At 40.9% G+C, this 19,656-nt stretch overlaps 1 protein-coding gene across 2 annotated transcripts in view; it reads right to left on the bottom strand.

The window, feature by feature from the left end:
• The window catches only part of phldb1b (pleckstrin homology-like domain, family B, member 1b), a 103,901-nt gene that overhangs the window by 79,944 nt on the left and 4,301 nt on the right, over nt 1-19,656 (bottom strand). Inside the window, exons 1-2 of one of the 2 annotated variants that reach the window (XM_044031978.1) lie at nt 3,124-3,308; nt 1,335-1,436 (exon numbers count right to left, since the gene is read on the bottom strand). In XM_044031978.1, coding sequence (XP_043887913.1) covers nt 1,335-1,436; nt 3,124-3,159 — 138 coding nt within the window. In that variant the 5' untranslated portion in view covers nt 3,160-3,308. Of the gene's footprint in view, nt 1-1,334; nt 1,437-3,123; nt 3,309-19,656 lie in introns of those variants that run through there. The other variant, XM_044031980.1, reaches the window with a different exon arrangement.

The raw sequence follows: 19,656 nt of genomic DNA on the forward strand, positions 1-19,656 counted from the left end.
ATTGTTAATTTTAGGGATGCACCAATTATCTCCTTTACATCAGCCAATATTTACTTTTTCAACTTTCAATAAACGATCAGCAAAGAAGAAAACATCCACTCATAAAAACATCAATGTTTATCTGGGCTATGTTCACTTTGATTAAAAATGGTGAAAACATTTTTAGTGAATTGAAGCATTAAAGGTCATTGATGATTCAAAGATTGTGTGATAGTGGGAGAGACTTTAAATAACATTTCAATAACATTTCACCTTTAACACAGTTCAGCTTTTCTTTATAATGAAGATCTTTGTGTCCTTTTAAATTAAAATAAACAAAACACTGTGGTATCAGTTTCAGCTAGTGGCCAAAAACATGTGTTATTGTCCCAGAATATCACAATCAGTGCATCATTTATTTTTTTATTCCATGTCATTTTTATTATCGTAGATCATAGATTTTGAACGATAGAAAAAGAGGAAAGAATATCTGACACCGTATTTTAACCTGATCACAGGACAAAAGTCACACCTCCAGCAGGTTAAGGTTTTTTTTAAGAGGTCGTTCAGGTAGATTGTGTTCACCTGCAAGATCCTGTAGATTTGACTGTAAACAAAACAAGGTCCATCATATTTTCAGTTGTGTACTTAAGTGAGGAAGGAAGCTCTGTGTGGATGCAGCTCATCTTCTTATTTGAAATGGATTTGAATGATGATATTTTCTTGATTTAAATTTCATTCATAAAATGTTGTATTCACATTTACCTATTTATCCTTTATTTACTTGCTTGTTTCTTTTTTCTTCTTTCTCTTTGTCCCAGTTCTCTCTCTCACTCACACACACACAGGCCGATGGGATTGTCTGACGCAGCAGGTGGAGAGCGACACATCCAATCTGTGTGTCTGTCTAATTACTGACTCGACAATAAAGTGACACACACACACACACACAGTGTCAGGACGTGTTACGGCTGAACACACTGCAGTGACCCTCTGTGTGTCCACTCGTCTCTGGTTTTATCATCAGCAGATGACGCTGGAGCCAGAAATCTGTCACTGTGCTGACATTTAACATCAATGAACACTGTTGTTGAAAAGAAGAGCGTGTGTGTGTGTGTGCGTGTGTGTGCGTGTGCGTGTGTGTGCGTGACACGCAACATATCTGACACACTGACGACACATGACAGAGTTGGTGTGTGAGGGCTGCCAAGTTGAGAACAAAGAGGCTGTTTCTCCGCTCTCGTCCCTGCTCTCTTTGTTTTCACACTCTGCATCTTCCCTCCCCCTCCCCCTCCCCCTCCCCCTCCTCTCTGATGAGACACACACACACACACACACGTGTGCACCACACTCACCTGTAACACCTGGTGGCTCTGCCGTCCACACTCTGGCATGTTCCTGTTCAGGCGGTCCATGTCCCCGGAGCTGTCCTCAGCTCCCTGCGACACATGAAGCTCCTGCATGGGGGAAGAATGTGACAGGCGTCAATGAGAGGCGTGAAAATGAGGAGGAGATGTGGTCATGTCGTCAGTGACTGTACGTCTGCATCAAGCAGAAGAGACTCTGGTTCAAAGGTGATGCATATTCACTGGGAATATCCCGTCCCCACTCAGCCTCGACGCTAATGATTAGGCTAAGGTGTGATTCACACTGACGGCACAAACACACACAACAGATGGTAGACAGTGTTTAGCAACACTCTCTGAGGAAGTGACACACACACACACACACACACACACACACACACATGCAGAGGCATTAATTCTCCTGGTCGTTGACACATTGATTGGGAATCCTTGGCTCTCTCTGTTTTGCATTCAGTCTAAAATGAGCGGGTATACCCAGGATTTCGTGAACCTGCTACAAATGGTGAGGATTTATTTTTCTCCCCTGTATGTGTCGCCCATGTGTGAACTGTGACATCACAAACACAACAGAACCAGAAACAGAGAAAAAACAAACAACAACAACGCCATGGAGCTCAGAGACAGTGTTACAGTATAGTTACTTTATCTCATATCTTTCAAAGCCAACGGTGGGTGAGTGATTTTAAGGCACTAATAAAATGAGAGGAAATGACCAAAAAATAAAGTTAGCAAGAGCAAAAGCGTCAGAAAAAGAAGTGAATAGTGTGTTCACGTCAGGCTTATGTTCCCCTTTGACTCAGGAGTAAATACCGACTTGATCATTGATATTAAAGAGGTTTTTTGATCTGTGGGAATTCATTTTTTATGCACTCATTCTAACTGTAACCAGTTAAGGCCAAACCTTAACCATACCAAAATTCACATCATGGACCAAACCATAAAACAATACTTCATCAGAGAGAGGGAGAGGGAGAGAGAGAGGAAGAGAGGGGGGAGAGAGAGTTTGTGAAGCTTTCCATTTAAGGACTTTGCACTGACTTACATTCATTTGAACTTATCCTTAATCTTTACTATATTTAAGATGAGTGTAACCATGACCAACCAACAATTCACATCTCAGGTCAAACCCTAAATAATAACTCCTAAATGAGGTTCTGCCTCATTAGGACCAGGTTTTGCTCTCCATGAGGACCTCTGGTCCTAACAAGGTCAGTGTTTCTGTCAGAAAAGGTCTCACTCACACACACACACACACACGCACAGTGCAAAAATCCCACAAGTTCTTCCCTACTTGCTGAGTCATTTCCGTCGAGTCAGCACAAAACAAGTGGCTCTAAATATAATCCATGTCTATATTAGAGTATGAGTGGATTGTGGATACAAAAACAAGAAAAAAAACACACCTTGGCAGTTATTATCTCGAGTCAGAAGAAGCACAGAGGAAAAACCCAATGGAAATGTTAAAGAACACATAATTAAAGCAATCACAGGAAACCAGAGTGCACCCGCAGATGCTGCAGCGAGGATGGAAACTGTGATTGTGATGTGCTCTTCCCTCAGGATAACAAAAACACCGCTGCAGTATCATATCACATTTTATAATATCATATTTACTCTGCTGACGGACTATGAAATGATACTCAGCTGACTCAGCGTCCACAAAGAGCCGCAAAACAGCCACCAAACGCTGAAGAACTCCATGTGGACAAGGAACGTCGAAAAGCACTCTTCTTTCTTTGTTTGTTTGTTTGTTTGTTTGTCTCTAGGTGAAAATTACCTTCCTCCAGTTGTCCAGCAAGTACAGTGCCTCCATGGCAAAGAGTGAGAGAGTCCTATCAGTCCTATCAGAAGACGGCGCAGGACACTGTCAACGCAACTGTCTCTTCAGTGGGACTTTCTGTCCATGAAACACAGGTTGTGTCTTTGTCCTGATGTGAGGCTTTTGTGCCGTATCCTCCTCAAAGTCTCACTCAGGAGCGAGACCTGTTGCTGCTTGCTCCTCTAAACCAAGACCTACATTCCTGAGTGGCAGCACTGAAGTCACAGTGGTGTGTGTGTGTGTGTGTGTGTGTGTGTGTGTGTCAGTTGTTAAGCCTATGGGGTTAGATTAGGGTTAGTGTTGGGTCAAAGGTGACACACATTATGGTTATAGGATAAGAGTCCAAGAGATGAATGCGAGCACATGTAATATCCTAAAATAGACCAATGACACTAATATGTGCGTGTGTGTTCTAAACTTGTGAGGACATTCTTAGAAAATGTGTGTGTGTGTGTGTGTGTGTGTGTGTGTTTGTTGTATTTGTGGCTTTATGAGGACCAAAAATCCACAAGCCACAGTAAGGACATTTTGGCTGGTTCTCACTTCTCTAAAGGGCTTTTTTGGGGGGGTTAAGACCTGGTTTTAGGGTGAGGATTATAATTGGGTTTAGGTTAGGGTTAGGTTACACTAACAGGATCAAGTCTCACTGGTGGGCATGAACATATTAACTCAGGGGAAACACAATATTTCAATAATAATACTACTACCCCTATTCTAATAAGACAAAGCTAAATGAAAATCGGTGAAATATTCCCTTAAGGAATTGAATGTAAATCATGGAAACCAAGGACCTTGTCAGGACCAGTAGTCCTCATGGGGACCAAAACCTGGTCCAGAAATGAGGCAGAACCTAATTTCTAAGGAACTGATTAAGTTTAGGGCTAAGATTTAAATTGTAGTTATAGGTGAAAGTCAGAGTTAGGCATCCATTAGTTATGGTTCACATTGGGGATCACGTTTTGTTTAGACTGTCCAAATGAATGGAAGTCAGTGCAGTGTCCTGAGAAGAATATCTGTGCAGACCTGTGTGTGTTTGTTTGTGTGTGTGTGTGTGTGTATGCACTGATCAAAAGAAACAAGGAAGAAAGGAGCGAACAGGAAGGGGGAGAGGAAGAGGAAGAGAGAGCGATGAGTGAAATGATGTGACGCAAACACAAAGGTCAGAAATAAAGATGTGAAGGGATGAACGTGTTGAAGCAGGAAATCAAGAGCTCTGTTATTAACTCCAACACTGATGTACCAAAGTTGAACAAGTCACCACAAATAAAGTTATAATATACATCAATAAAGACTTTATAAACGATAAAAAAACTGCACAATCAATGCATTTTGGCTGAGTTAACAGGATATTTCATCTCCTAACGACACAAACATTACAGCCTGTTAGTGATGTACAATTATCATGAAAAACATGAAAACTACAGTATTCTTGTCTGTCAATCAGTTCATTTTTAATCTGCATCAGGTTTTTTTAAAAAAAAAGAACTTCACTAACACGGTAACGGCCGGATTTGTCTGTACATGTGCGCAGACATGGACGTACGTCAGCGCTCGTCGAGGCCGCTATCGTCCACATCACACACACAGTGAACTTTCTCCTTTTTTACAAGCCTGATCCATCATGATAATGGTCTTCAGGTGCACTGTGACCAGACAACCAGCATTCATCACGTCCAGCAGGGATCATAAACTCTTTACCTCTGTGAGTCTGTGCAATGGGGAGTAGAGTGGAGAACAACCGTAAGTGTTTAACAGAGGTCAGCTGAGGGGAAAGCTGCTGTTATTTTCATTCATTCATGCATTCATTCATTCATGCATTCATTGTCTGCCGCTTTATCCTCCACATGAGGGTCGCGGGGAGCATGAAGTCCATCACAGGGCAAACACACAGAGACAAACAACGATTCACTCTCACATTCTCACATATACGGTTCATGTAGAGTGTCCAGTTAACCCAGAGAAAAGCCACACACACACACACACACACACAAGGAGAACATCCAAACCCTTCTCGCCACTGCTCCTTTTCATAATTGAGTTATGTGTCGATTCATTGATTAGTTGTTTGGTCCTGAAACGATTGGATCAGTGTCTGATATGTTGAAAATGTTGAAAACTCCTTTTCTTTTTGAATTGAATTTTCAAACTTTTGTCCCACTTTGAGTTTGGCTGTTTTGTTGTCAGTACATCAAAGTCCGGCTCGCTGCGACTGTGGCAGGACATCAGCAGCTTCCCCTTCTCTCACATCCACTCACCCTCAATGTGAACACAAAGAACTCTCCATCTCTCCATCTCTCCATCGTTCCCTCCCTCTCTCCCCTCATGCCAGGGGCAGAAAGGGTGGCATTGTTTTCTCTTCAGCAGGAATGAACCTCCTCCTTTTTCTTGCTTTTTTTTTTTTTGTTCGGTTTGGTTATGAAAGCAAAGGAGGTTGGAATTTGAAATGTTGAAGGGAGGGAGGGAGGGAGGGAGGGAGGACACTCTGCCAACTGGGATGAAACGTAGGATGGGAGGAATGATATGGACGAGAGAAAGAGGAGGTGAAAGAACACGTCTGTAGAATTTAATAAGCAACAGAAGCTCAGTTTTACCATCAATGTTTTAACTGTTTGTTACTTTATTATTTGAATAAATCTAAACATTTCAAATTCCACATCAAATATGCTCTACATGTGGATGTAAACCAGTCTGATGGTAAAAATACCTTTATTAATAAGAAATAAAGTGGTTTCTTAAGCTCTCGAAAGAGAAAGAAAAGTACGAGGCTGTGAAAGTGAAGTGTGTCTGTGAGACTGTGTTTTCATGCTGTTCAGAGAACGTATCTATATAATATAATAAAATCAAGAATGTGAAGACAGAGATGGAATCCTTTGTTCAGCAGACAAGGACGAGGAGAGCGTGCAGCCACCTCGTCTTTAACATCAGTCTCAGATGAGTCACTAAACAGCAGCTGATGTCATATATTGTTTTTTGTTGATTTCATGTGCATCTGTTTGTCATTTGTCTGTCACTGATAGTCAGAGATATGATTCATCAGTCTGTGTAAGATTCTGCAAGTGGAACATTTGAGTATGATGCAGACATGAACTCCTGGAAATGTCCAGAAATGAAGGATCCTGGCTTTGTCCAGACAGGACATTAGGACTTAATCTGGAGATTTGACTTGTGAAGGGACAGCAGAATCTCTGGAGATGAGCATTTTCATATTTTCCTGAATGGAAACACAAACGTCGAACACGAAACGTCCTGATTAGATGACGTATGTGCGCCTTCTTCACACTTCTTATGTTATATTTATTATTACAATTATTCAAATTGTTCACAGTGCATATTAGCTCTTAGGGAACACTTGTTGCACTATGTTACATAAATGTCTCCGTCTCCCTGAACGTCCAGCCAAACGCAAGTCAACAGTCCTTTGATTTATAGTCTATTGAAAGAAATGAGTATCAAATATTTATATTGAAGTGCCAGATCTGATCCATCTGAGACACTTCTTAGGTCCAGACACACTGAGTTAAAGTTAAATATTTCATTTTATTGGAGAACATGGAGAACAGATGTGTTGACTCCTGTGAGCACTGGAGACAGTTTTAGACATTTTTCAAAGATTGATTTACAAGATAAGTTGAGAGCAATAACACACACACACACAAACCATCACAACTAAAAGCCTAAGCTTAACCTGATCTTAATGCGAACACTAAACATAAAACAACGTCTTAAACCTCAAATATCTGGGACAGAACATGAGGACCGGACAAAATGTCCTCATTCCATGTGGTTTGTGTTTGTGTTGGTCTTCACAAAGTGACACATACAAGAACACACACACACACACACACACACGCCTCCTCTCTCTACACTTAGGCCAATATGAATATTTCACTTTAGGAAAAGAGTCTCATCTTACGTCAAAGGAAACTTAACATTATCTCTCTTGAAACGTAGGAGCAGGTTTAGACCCTAAAGGTGCAGAAATGTAATGATTGAACCTGTGATCACAGGTTTGATCATGTGTTTAAATGCCTTTAACACATGATCTGTTAACTGCTCTCACTTTAGCCTGAGAGTAATACAACAAAAATACCTGGGGAATGTTGAAAACCTGCCTAGACTTTATCCCAGAAGATGTTCTGTTCCAAAACAGTGAGCTCTGCACACAAGTTGTCCATCAGCCATTAAATCATGACAACAAACCCAACGAATGACATCATCTCTGAGCAGTAATGAACCCAAGGGGTAGACGGGGAGGTCAAGAGGATATGTTTATTAAAAAAATAGATTTTAATCAAATTAAAGGTGTATTATGTAATGTATTTTTTTTTTTTTCCTCAAAGGATACCAGGAAACACTCAGGTAGAGAGTGATGTCACACACTACACCCAGTATGTAGATATGCTGCATTTAAGTACGGTTGTTGATGTCCATGTTCATGAAAAAACACAAATCATATTCATTCTTACAGTTTTCAAAGTGTTCTGCTTTAACACGACTGTAAACACAGGTAGTAACAAGAGAAAGTGAAGTCGTGCTACAGGATAAAGCACAACGTTTCTTTCCTCTTTCTCTACGGAGCTCCCCCTACAGTTTACATGTGGTACCACCGTAACCATCCATCCTTTATCCTCACTGTTTACTCACGTGTGGCCCCTCGCTCGGTCCGACTCAGTCGTTTCCTCTCTTTGGGCTCTGATAGATGAACATCCAAAATAACACTATTGCTGCCTTGAGCTTTTAACCAGTACCTGTGTGTGTGTGTGTGTGTGTGTGTGTGTGTGTAGTGCCGTGAAACAATACATGTTTCTTGCCAGACCTGAGACTTTGTGAGACTTTGTGAGAATTGTGGCTTGTCTCCACTCCCCAGGACATTTAACCATCACAACGACTCCAAAGCTGTTAAATTAGAGTAAAAATATTGTCCCACTTTCAAGCATCCAGCTGAAGATTCCCTTCTAGAGAAACTTTGTTCTTTGGAGAAAAAAGGCTTCAGTTAAAGAAAGCCATTAGACCAGGTTAATATTGGTCTGGCATGTTTGTGATGAAGAGCTCAATAAATCTCAAAACAGCTCAAAACATACTTAACGTCACATTTCTGCTGTCAGACAGACCTGCTCAACTATAACTATTGTAATGTAACTGGAGGTGGTTTGTTTCTAACTCTTAATGCGGGGTTTTCATCCTTTTCCACTCCCTTTTGCTCGCACTGAAGGACCGAGTCCATCTCCTCAAAGCTCTGTACGGGAGGATCAGTAAAGAGGGGAGCAGAGGGGAGCAGAGCAGGAGCTGTGAAGGCGGCATGATGGAGGAGGAGCGTGAGGACAGACGCAGTATAAGGGCTGATGAGTTGTGTCTCGGTTGTATCTCGTGGAGCCAGCTGCTGCCAGCACACAGCTCTGATAACCAAGCCTCCTCCTGCAGAAACATCCATTTATTTTCCCCTCCACATTTGTCTCTCCAAATTTCTTCTGTCTTATCATCTTCATGCCTTCCATCCGTCTCTTGTTACATTCTCTCACACCCTGTTTTTCTTTTTTTAACACATTTTGGCCAGAATTTGGTCCAAATCACACCTGAACACTATAATATAGGTAAACATTCATCCATCCATTATCTATCTACATCACTGACATTGGGCGAGAGGCAGGATACACCCTGGACCTGTTTCCCAAAAATAGAATTTAAAGGCTCCTAAAACAACGGTTTGTGTGTATGGACCCTAAGAGAGGACGAGATAAATTCTTTCCATTTGGTCCCGGGTCTCGTACACTGCAATGTTTGTTTTTCTCTGCTGGATGTGGCCAAAGTCAAATGACACATTCTGTTTTTAGAGAGAAACCACATATATGCAGTAAACTAGTGCTGCGGGGAGAGGGGAGGATCCACTGCAGGTTCCTTTTCAGACAAGCCTGCCAATCATACAGTCAGGCCCAGACAGATTTGGACAGTGACACAATCTTCATGATTTGGGCTCTGCATGCCACCACATTGGAATTGAAATGAAACAACTACAATGGCATTGAAGTGCAAAATTTAAGGTTTAATTCAAGGTGTTGTTTAATCAAAAATATATGATTAAACATGTAGGAATTGTAGCTATTTTTATACAAACACTCAAAAGTAATTGGACAAATAAACATAACCCTAAGTAAAATGTTACTTTTCAATATTTTGCAGGCAATGACTGCCTGAAGTCTGGAACCCATGGACATCACCAAATGCTTTGCCAGGCCTTTGCAGCCTTCTGAGTCAATTGTCCAATTACTTTTGGTCCCTTGAAAAAGAGGCGGCTACGTATTAAAGAGCTGTAATTCCTAAACCCTTGCTCCGATTTGGATGTGAATACTCTCAAATTACAGATGAGAGTCTGCACTTTAAGACCATATGACACCATTATATAATTGTATCCTGAATATGTTTTCATAAACAGCTAAAATAACAAAACTTGTGTCACTGTCCAAATATTTCTGGGCCTAACTGTACACTGGATATAAATCTGCCAATCATCAACCATACCGATGTTTGACCTCATTTCAGTCACTAATCCACTGCAGTGCACCTGAAACTGTAGCATAGTATATACAAAAAGACCTCACCTGTTCATATGAAGGAAGGAGATGCTCAATGAGGGATTATAAATTCTGGGTGAACGTCAGGAGGCAGCGTGGGATTATGGGAATTGTTGCCTTGTTTGATTCTTCTGGGCTTTTATGTTTTACAGGGAGAACTTCAGCAGAGAGCCGTCGTGATCCATTAGTGACAAACACAGAAACAAAAGACAACACACTCGCTCACTATTGTACTAAGTATTTCCTTCCTCACTCTGGTGTTTACCCTGATAATTATAGCAGAGACAGTCGAGTGGATGATGTCTTAAAAAGTTGATAAATAAATAAAAACCATGAAAAGAAATATGTATTTGTATGGATTAAACATTTTGGCTAACGTGAGTACACTTACTCGATATAATATTGGTGTCATTAACATTCTCTCATCTCGTCTCGTCATTTTCCATCCTTCCAGCCATTGTCTACCACTTTATCCTCCAACATATAGAGACAACTGTTCACTTCATCTCTGTATGGAGAACCCAGAGAGAGAAAGCCCCCCCACACACACACACACACACACACACATGTTGAGAACTTCTCACCACACCTGCACCACTGTGTGGCCAATCCTGTCATTGATGACACTCAAATACAGAGATGTTACATATTACACCTTTATAATCATCTTTATTGCTCTGATTGCAATTTTCCTTCTGAACAGAACCAAAGCCAATGCAATTACTGTAATTACTGATGAGTTTTTGTCACCATTGGTTACTGCTTGTGTTAAAGACATACACACAAACCCAACCAAAAACAATCCCGAGTATCCCCACTCTCAGTGGAGATTACAACCAGCCACAAACTGAGGTTAAAGGGCAGTGATGTGAGCTGATTACATAATAAGCTGCAGCTTTGGTACATTCAACATAAGCTGAGGAAACAGTGTGTGACATCTGTGAACTGAACGTACACAGCTATTGCGCAGGACACATGACGAGATGAGGTTACCGCAAAATACAACATATAACATGGACGCGACAGTTGAAACATCTGAAAACCAAAAACATAAATTATATAAGTCTGCACAGGCCAACATTCTGCTCAAAATGGATTTATGACACACACCACAGAGTGACAACACCCAGCAGCAGACACCCTTCATCTGATCTGAACGCCCACAGACCCTCAGGGTTTAGTTCCACTCAGACCTCAGCCCTCTTCCACCCACTTGCATGTTATTTATTACTTTACAAATGTTTGCTTCAAGTAAATAAAGAGTAAGCCAGAACATATGTGTCCAAACAGGACACATTATGTCAGATATGTGTTGTGTCGTCAGTCACACAGCACGATGAACATACTGTTCTACAACGTGTATTTTCTGTTTCTGTAAAAGCATCAGAATCTTGACAGGATGTGGGTGTAAACAACTGTTTATCTTTATTTAGCCAAATTCAAGCCAATATTCACTTAATGAACAGAACTTGTCTTTTCATTGCCTTGTTTTAACTTCAGTTTAAATATTTGAGAGGCATGTTAATAAGGATAAATAACTAGTATTTTTCACTGAACTGCACACATGTTACATGTCACTGAAGACAAAGAACGTTTCATTTTTGTAAAGACTGAAATGACTGGGACGTTTAGAGTCGTAATCTTTCACTCACGTGTGTCATGAACAGCACTGTGCTTCACTCCAGAGGCCACATCCAAACCTAAACATAGCATTTAAATACTTCATGGGCCGGGCTTATGGTTAGCGACGCCCCCTCAGTTGTGGCGTCTAAGCTTCAAAAACAACAACTTTACTTGTTTTGCTCCGACAGTTGGTCGACTCAAATAATATGTCAGGCTGAAAAGAATGAGAAATATGAGGCGAAGAGTTTGAGTCAGTCTGTGAAGGCCCATGCTGTTTTTTTTTTATATTTTATATTTATTAATTATCTCTAAATAATGACCAGATTATAATTAAGAGGGGAAACAAATATAACATGTGCATATGCTCCAGGGCCATGATAACACAGCGTGATTGTTTGTTCACACAGAGTCATGTTTGTTTCCTGTGAAATGAAAAATGAAGGAAGAGAGCGAGGCAAAAAGTTGCCCTCAGTGTAGCTGGTAACCATGACCCATGACCCATGACCCTAACCATGACCTTAAAGATGTAACTGTTAAATATAAACTACAATCAAACCATTATGAAATAAGTTCACACAGTGTTGCACCACACGACGAAGGAAGGAAGGAAGGAAGGAAGGAAGGAAAGAAGAAGAAGTACACAGCACAAGTAAAGCAAGACAGCTCAGTACAGCAGCACTGTGGCTGAAAACACCAAGATGTGTCCATGAAATAAGCGCTCCTTGAACCACTGCCTGACCATGTGACCTGCATGTCTCCTTCATCATGCAGCGTGTGGACGCAGTCTGGTCAAGACACGACACATTAAAAGAGAGATTCATGACAGAAAGCTGAACAAAGCCCTGTTTGTGTCACTGATGTGAAGGACTCTAAACACAGAGGTGAAATTACACACTCCTGTGTGCTGTGATGTAGAGTCGCTGACTGATTTCCTCTGTGGACTCTGGTGCAGGAGAGCGAACGATTAACAAAGCTACACGAATGTAAGTTTGTAAGAAAACAATTAAAAAAATTGACTAAAGTGGGCGTAGATTGTCTTTTTAAGTGGTAAAATGAAAGCTTTAGTTCCTCGTGTCCCCACAAAGAGAGCGCCCACAAACACAGTGTGTCAGCGTCAGGAGGAAGTGGGAGACAGACAGAGGAAGACGATGACATACGGAGGCTTCATCTCGCTGTTTGAGAGTCACTATATGTAGACTTCCTGCACAGCGAGCTGTGCCAGGGACCATTTCCTGTTAGTGACACAGGCCGAGGTCAGGACAGGACTGATGAACACCACTGATGTTTGCTGTAGCATCACATGAGTCTTTGTGTACCATACTGTTATCTTGATAAAGAAGACACACTGATATCACAGCATCTTTTCAGGACAATAATCCAGTGTTTCATCCTCAAAACATAGACTTTCTGAGGGATGTTCCTTAAATAGGATAATTTGGATTTTTGACATTAACATTAAGTTATATGACACTGAGAATTGAGTGGATGCAACTAGGGATGGGAATCAAGAACTGGTTCTTCTTCAGAACCGGTGCGCAGTCAGTATGCCTGCTTAATGATTCCGCTTGTCGCAAATGTGTCATGACGTCACACACGCGCTGCGTTGTTTTGGTTCAGAACACAGCAAACATGGCGCCGAGGCAGAAGCGCTCTACATTTGGCCCCACAGCATGCAATTCATTTGCTGCTTCCATAGAAGCTTTTCAACGTAACTCATCTCTGACTCCAGAAACTCCATCGTTGGTCGACCCAAACTAATAATCAAATCTCCACAACAACGGCCAGAGTCCGGCTGGCTCAGAGGCTGCAGCAAGTTGCTTTTGTGCACCTCTAGCTTCTCCGTTCACTGAGGCAGGGAAGAATAAAATGACCCAGGCGAGGATAAACGAATGTCACCGAGCAGTCTGTGTTTTTAGTTTTTGTGGCACATGATGACAGTTGGGCTTTATTTTTTTGTCTGGACCAATTAATGTGAAAATCAGATAGTAAAGAGAGTTAATACAAACAAACACATTTGTACTTATTCCCTCACCTCACCTCAGAATCCATAAGAGAATCGATAAGAGAATCGATAAGTAATCAGATCAATAAGCGATATTGATAATGGAATCGGAATCGTTAAATTCTTATTAATCCCCATCCTTAGATGCAACATTGTTAATACATTTACGAGATCTCTGGAGATCTTGTCCTCCGGTTTGGAGATCAGTATGTAACATGGCTCTGACAGTTTGGCACTATTTTCTGGCCCATATCACTGCACCTTGTAGCCGCGGTGTTTCAGCTGTTTCAGTCTAAACAAACGAACACGTCTGACTATGAAACTGATGAAGATGAACCATGAAGACAAAATCCAAGACACAGATGAAGAATATTACCAGAGAGAGGGAGAAATCTGCTGATCAGCAGTGGTTTTATTGTTCAAATGTGTTAACATAATATATGCATGCATGTTTGCGTGTAGTTACGTGTCCCAAACTCTCCCACAGAATCGTCTAGTGATTTAACAACGTTGCATCCACTCTACTCCTCTACTGAGTCATACAATGTTCAATGTTCAAAAAAACTCAGCTGACAACAATAGAAATGATCAAACTTATATCAGATTGATGAATTATATATAGGCTATACTTTCCCATCATGGCAAAGCTAGGGTGCCATGGTGGTGCAGTGGTTCACACTAGTGCCGCACAGCAAGATGGTTCTCAGTTTACATCCTGGTTGGATAAGGACATTTCTGGGCTTGCACATTAAAAATAGATGTTAACTTAAAACATTCCATTTTGCTTGTGATGAAGTTCTGCCCTCTAGCGATTCACAAAAAGTGAATTGTGCATTTTCATTTGCTCATTACCACAGTAATTAAAAGTGTCATTTGCTGCCAGATTTACTGCAGCTTTAAATAAAGAAAAACCACGTTCATTCACTTGGGCTTTTATGAATGACTTGCCTTGAGCTTAAGAAGAAGCTGTCAATCAATGGTCAGACGAGAGTTCTTTTTGAAAAGAGTTCAGTTAATAAACGAGCTGCAAATCAATAAACGTAGTGACATTACAAGTGAAAGGCTCCTGAGTTCAGCGTCTTATATTGAAGCCACATTCTGATTTTTTCCACCACACAAAGGTCATTTATATTCATCGGCGTGAGGAATGAATCACATTCTGTTCTGTTATCTATAATCATTAGCTCACTGCAAGTGTAGTGTTTTTCCACAGATGAGACAAAGCCTACGGACTACGCATTAAAATGTAAATCTATGCACAGTCAGATACCGGCGTCTCGCTCGTAGCCCGACAGCACGAGTAAACACAGAGTCATTACTTTGGCATGAGACACCGAGCACTGGAGAGACGCCATTATCAGCAGGCTGCTAAATGCACCAGCTGCCCTTTCTCTGCGTCCTTTACAGACACAAAGTGGTGTGAACACACACGCACACACACACACACACACACACACACACAGAAAGAGGCGTTCATGGACAGAATTGGAGATAAACAGCCAAGTCACCAGGATCATATGCTGCACTTGTAGCCGGTGTCTCAGAAAACCGCTGCTATTTTACATTTCTGCAAACCATGCGAAATATTGCATTAGCACATTTGGTGCAAAGGAAAAAGGTTCAATTTAAACTTTTGCAAAAAACATTGAAATTGTGTATAATGGTAGTTTTTAGAAAGTGGTGAAGTTTTCAAGTATTGGACAGAATAATTGTTACTTAAATGTGAAAGAAAAGGTAGCAACTAACTACTGTAAAAGCCATTCCCACTGGTCAAAAATAACTCATGTGAATGCCTTCAATCTGCATTCACACCCATGTTAAATGATTCTGTAATGCTTGTGCATCATCACATTGCTTCTACGACACGCATTTATCTTACGCCTGTTACAGTTGCTATCGAGGTTTTGGAGAAGGACCTGAAGTCTGTGATGAGCTAAGTTAAAGAATTTATTTGAATAAACTTGGCCAAGAAGAACAGAGGCAACAGCAACACGGGCGTGTGATGTCACTTAAGTTATTTCTGTATGTTTTTGTTATTTTAAATTGTCAGTCAGTCAGTCAGTCATCATCTAACCGCTTTATCCTCCACCAGAGGGTCGCGGGGGGTGCTGTGCCAATCTCAGCTACATCGGGCGATAGGCGGGGTACACCCTGGACAGTTCGCCAGTCCATCGCAGGGCCACGTTATTTTAAATTGTATTATTTAAATTAAGTATGACCTCTAATGGTCTGTATTTGTATTTATTTATTTATTTATTTATTTATTTATTTATTTATTTATTTATTTATTTATTTTGGTCATGACATTTAGATCACTCATCACATAACAGTGCAGTTCAAACAATATACATAACCGAAAGTGAATGCGGGAGAAGCAAAGCTTAACTAGTCCCGCCCCCATTATCATCATACATTTCGGAGCCGGGAATCGAACCCACAACCTTCAAACTAAATGACTACTTCTTGTACCATTGAGTTATCATCAGTACAGTGGTAACAATCACCGTAACATTATTACTGAGTTGTTCTTCCTCTGACTTTAGTAAAGTTTCCAGCATGTTTATCACAATTCAAACACAGGTGAAGCAGAGGTGGGAAGAAAGAAACCCCACAGGGTGTGAATCACCTTTTTAATCACCTTTTTAAACGATTCACCGGTGTTCAAACTGTATCACACTGATGTGTGTGTGTGTGTGTGTGCGCGTGTTATTTTGGTGTATCTGTGGTGTGCACATGTGCAGCAGATGATCCTGGTGACCGAGCAAGATACATGTGAGCTCATGTTTGTGAACCACGATGACGTTACTTATTTACTGTGTCTGCAGACACATGCATCACTGTGACACTGTTTTAAATGCTTGTGCCACATGAATGAATAAGTGAAGTAAGCGGGTGTTTGGGTGCTGCCTGATCACCAGGGGGCCCACAACAGTGTGTGGAATAAAAAACAAAAACACATTTTAACACATTCAAAAGATATAGATACATTTAGATATCTAAATACTGTTGAACTTATGTTGTTTTGTTTTTATTTCAAAGTGGTTTAATCCAACTTCAGCGTCACCACACGTAGTGCTTCACTTTGAATATGAAAGTGTAAATGAATACCAGGCCAGGGCTAGGCTATTCCTCTAGAATATTCCTCTAGAATAGCCTAGTTTAAGTGATTTTGTTTTTGCCTGCCTTCTCAAGAGAAAAATAAAGACTCTTGAACCTTTTGTCCTGCCTCCTGTCTCGTGCATTTGGGTCCAAGCAGTGTAATCACCGTTCCTAACAACCAGCCCCCAAATCAAATTCAGTTTAGGGCTCCATAAGGGCTTGTGTTCCACCTATAGGTGAAGATATAAGGGCGATGATAATTGTTTTCTGGTTAAAAAAACAAACAAACAAACAAAAAGCAGCTGGTTCTGCCTGAAAAGGTCAAGATTGAAGATTTCAAAGTGTTAACACAGCAAAAGGAACAAGGTCTTGACCTGGTCTCAAACTGTCCCCTGCGTCCAATACTTGACAACTATGTCACTTTATAGACGCTGTATGGAATTGTTTTGTCAGTGCGTTAAAATGTCACTTTTTTCCATAGAGAATGCTCTACTGCAACATTATTGTGGTTTGCTGGAAAGTAAAAGAGCAACATCTCTCCGGGAGGCACCGCTGGAGAGAATTAGTGAGTCAAAAGAATGAAAACACCTTTGTTACCCTCTCTAATGACGAGCACTGCTGAGATGGCCTTGAGCGAGACGACGCTTCCATTATCTAACAGTAACAATCTGTGATTTTACAAGGCTGAAAATGCTCAGGCGCATTTCCATGGAGGAATACAGGCTAGATAATATACACTGTAGGTAAACACTGTGTGTGTGTGTGTGTGTGTGTGTAACTGCAGCTCAGCGGCTCTGTGGATCAGAAGGCTCGTCATTATCACATTATTGTCTCCAGTGACAGTAGAAATTACACATCAACACGTCCATGAAGGGAATACCTGCTGTCATCATCCAGACCACTGTCATCACACACACACACACACACACACAGCAAAACAACTACTTTATTAAGACACTGAGCCACAGGCTGAGGTGACTCACTGTTTCTCTAACAGCTTCATTAGTCAACAGTGGAAACTGTGATTATTCCACTCACTGTTATAGTACGTTAGTGAAGAAAACACAACGAGTATGATGAGTATTTCAGACGCACAACTGTGCGTGGCATGTTCCTTAAATTCCACTGAGCTTTTCCAAACTCCACTGCAGCCCAAGACAAACAGTGACGACGAGTTTGCTGCTGCTGCTGCAAACACTCAGAGCCACAGACGAATAATATGGCGATAAGAACGACAGATTCAACAGAGAGTTAGAGTATGTGACAGTGTGAATATGAAAAATGAAGGTAAGTCCAATCCCTGCTCCTGTACTTTAGAGCAACTACTTCAGACTTTATATGGAAGTCCTTTAAAAAAGACCCTGAAGTCTGTGTTAGAAGACAATCTACAATTCTGACCAATTCTGGCAATAATAAAGTAGCATATACTTAATTATGTACTTTCAGGTTCAATAATTAAGGGCTTATATTACCTAAATTATACCTTGTGGTACATAAATGGACTCGTAATGCACCCCATGGCTAAATGGAAAGAGAACTTGGCTTATAAACGGAGGGTTGCCGATTCAAATCTCCTCCAGGTGAAGGGCTGGGATGTTTACAATATGGATGACTGTGTCTGGGAATGTTTTCTGATATTGTCATGTTTGAAACGTGTTTGCCCTTAATGTCCTGTCTTTGTTTTATTGTTCTGAATGCATCTTCTTAGTCTTCTGTTAAAAAAAGCACATTTAAAATGAAATGTGCTACTGCCACAGCCATTCACAGTAATGAATATTAAACATCTGGAGCAGAGTAGAGTAAATGCTAGAGCTCCTTACATCTTTGACCACTCCTGAGCAGGGGGACTGAACAGGGGAACCAGTGGGACGGGTGCTGAGAGCGTGCATGTTTCCAGTGGTATTCCATTGCTCAGTGGTTCCGTTGACTTTTGGCTCAGTGTTTCCCAAAGGCGTGGAGCTGGACAAGCATTCCAGGCGAGTAAATACAAAGAGGCTCTTTCAACAGCAGTAATCCTCTGCTAGAGGAGTGGGAACGCTGGCCGGCTGCTGCCTCTTGGACCGCCGGACCCACACATGAGTTTACATACACTGTGTGACCATGACGCGCCACAGAGGAGGGGAACATGTGTTTGTGGGTATGAGGCTTACACGAGTATTCAGCAACACAGTCTGAACTGGAGATATGAGTTTTAGATGAGTTAGAATGTGTTATGAGTGGATAATGAGAAGCACCGATCTGAATACTTCAGTATATTCTTCAGTGATCTCCTTTTCCAACATGGGAAACCAGAAACCAGATCTGTAAAATATGCTGTTAGTAAGATAACATACAAATAATGACATCTGTTGCTGAACAGCTTAAAATGTACATTGATGACTAGTGAGGAGGGGGCTGTACTTTAATATTACTTCATGACCCAAAGGAACTGAAGCAATACTTTCTGCTCTTCACGTGTTTCATGAATGAAGAGTCACTGAATTCATCTGTTCTGTACCAAACTTAATCCACATGGGGGTTCACTGTGAGGTGACCTCTAGTGGGTGTACTTATTATGACAGAATCAGAAGGAGATGATGTATAATATCCTAATATAAGATTTAATGAGTCCACTACAACATCTGTGCGGAAATTATGATCTCAACATACTGTAATTGATCTACATACAGTATGGTACATGCACCAAGTAACAATAACTGAATGCTTACTTTACATATTTTATGTTAAAAGTATTAACTTGCCTCGAGTTAAAAAAAATCAATAATTTATGTCTATTTCACTGGAGGTAACTCAGATAGTGACGCATGTGTGGCTTATAATCAGATACTACATTATTGATCAGACGCAGCAGTTGTTGCTGACACAGTAAATAGTACAGGAAGTAAATATGGATCTGGTCTGACTTATATATATTTATATTAGCTATTTAATAGAAAGGTTGACAACATAAAGTCTGTCACTTTAAATGAGTTCAGTACACACACACACACACACACACACACATGTGTGTATGAGGCCTGTGGAGCTGGTTTAATAATGAGCTAACATCATCCTGTTTGTCCACACACACAAACACATGTTTCTGTCCTGAGGGAGCAACTTTAATGTGACGCACAGTCAACACACACACACACACACACACACACATGTTTTTTGCAGCCTGACCAAAGCATTATCCCTAACCTTAACCATAACCAG

The sequence above is a fragment of the Solea senegalensis genome, linkage group LG8 (assembly GCF_019176455.1).
Source record: "Solea senegalensis isolate Sse05_10M linkage group LG8, IFAPA_SoseM_1, whole genome shotgun sequence".
In the NCBI taxonomy this organism is placed as follows: Eukaryota; Metazoa; Chordata; class Actinopteri; order Pleuronectiformes; family Soleidae; genus Solea; species Solea senegalensis.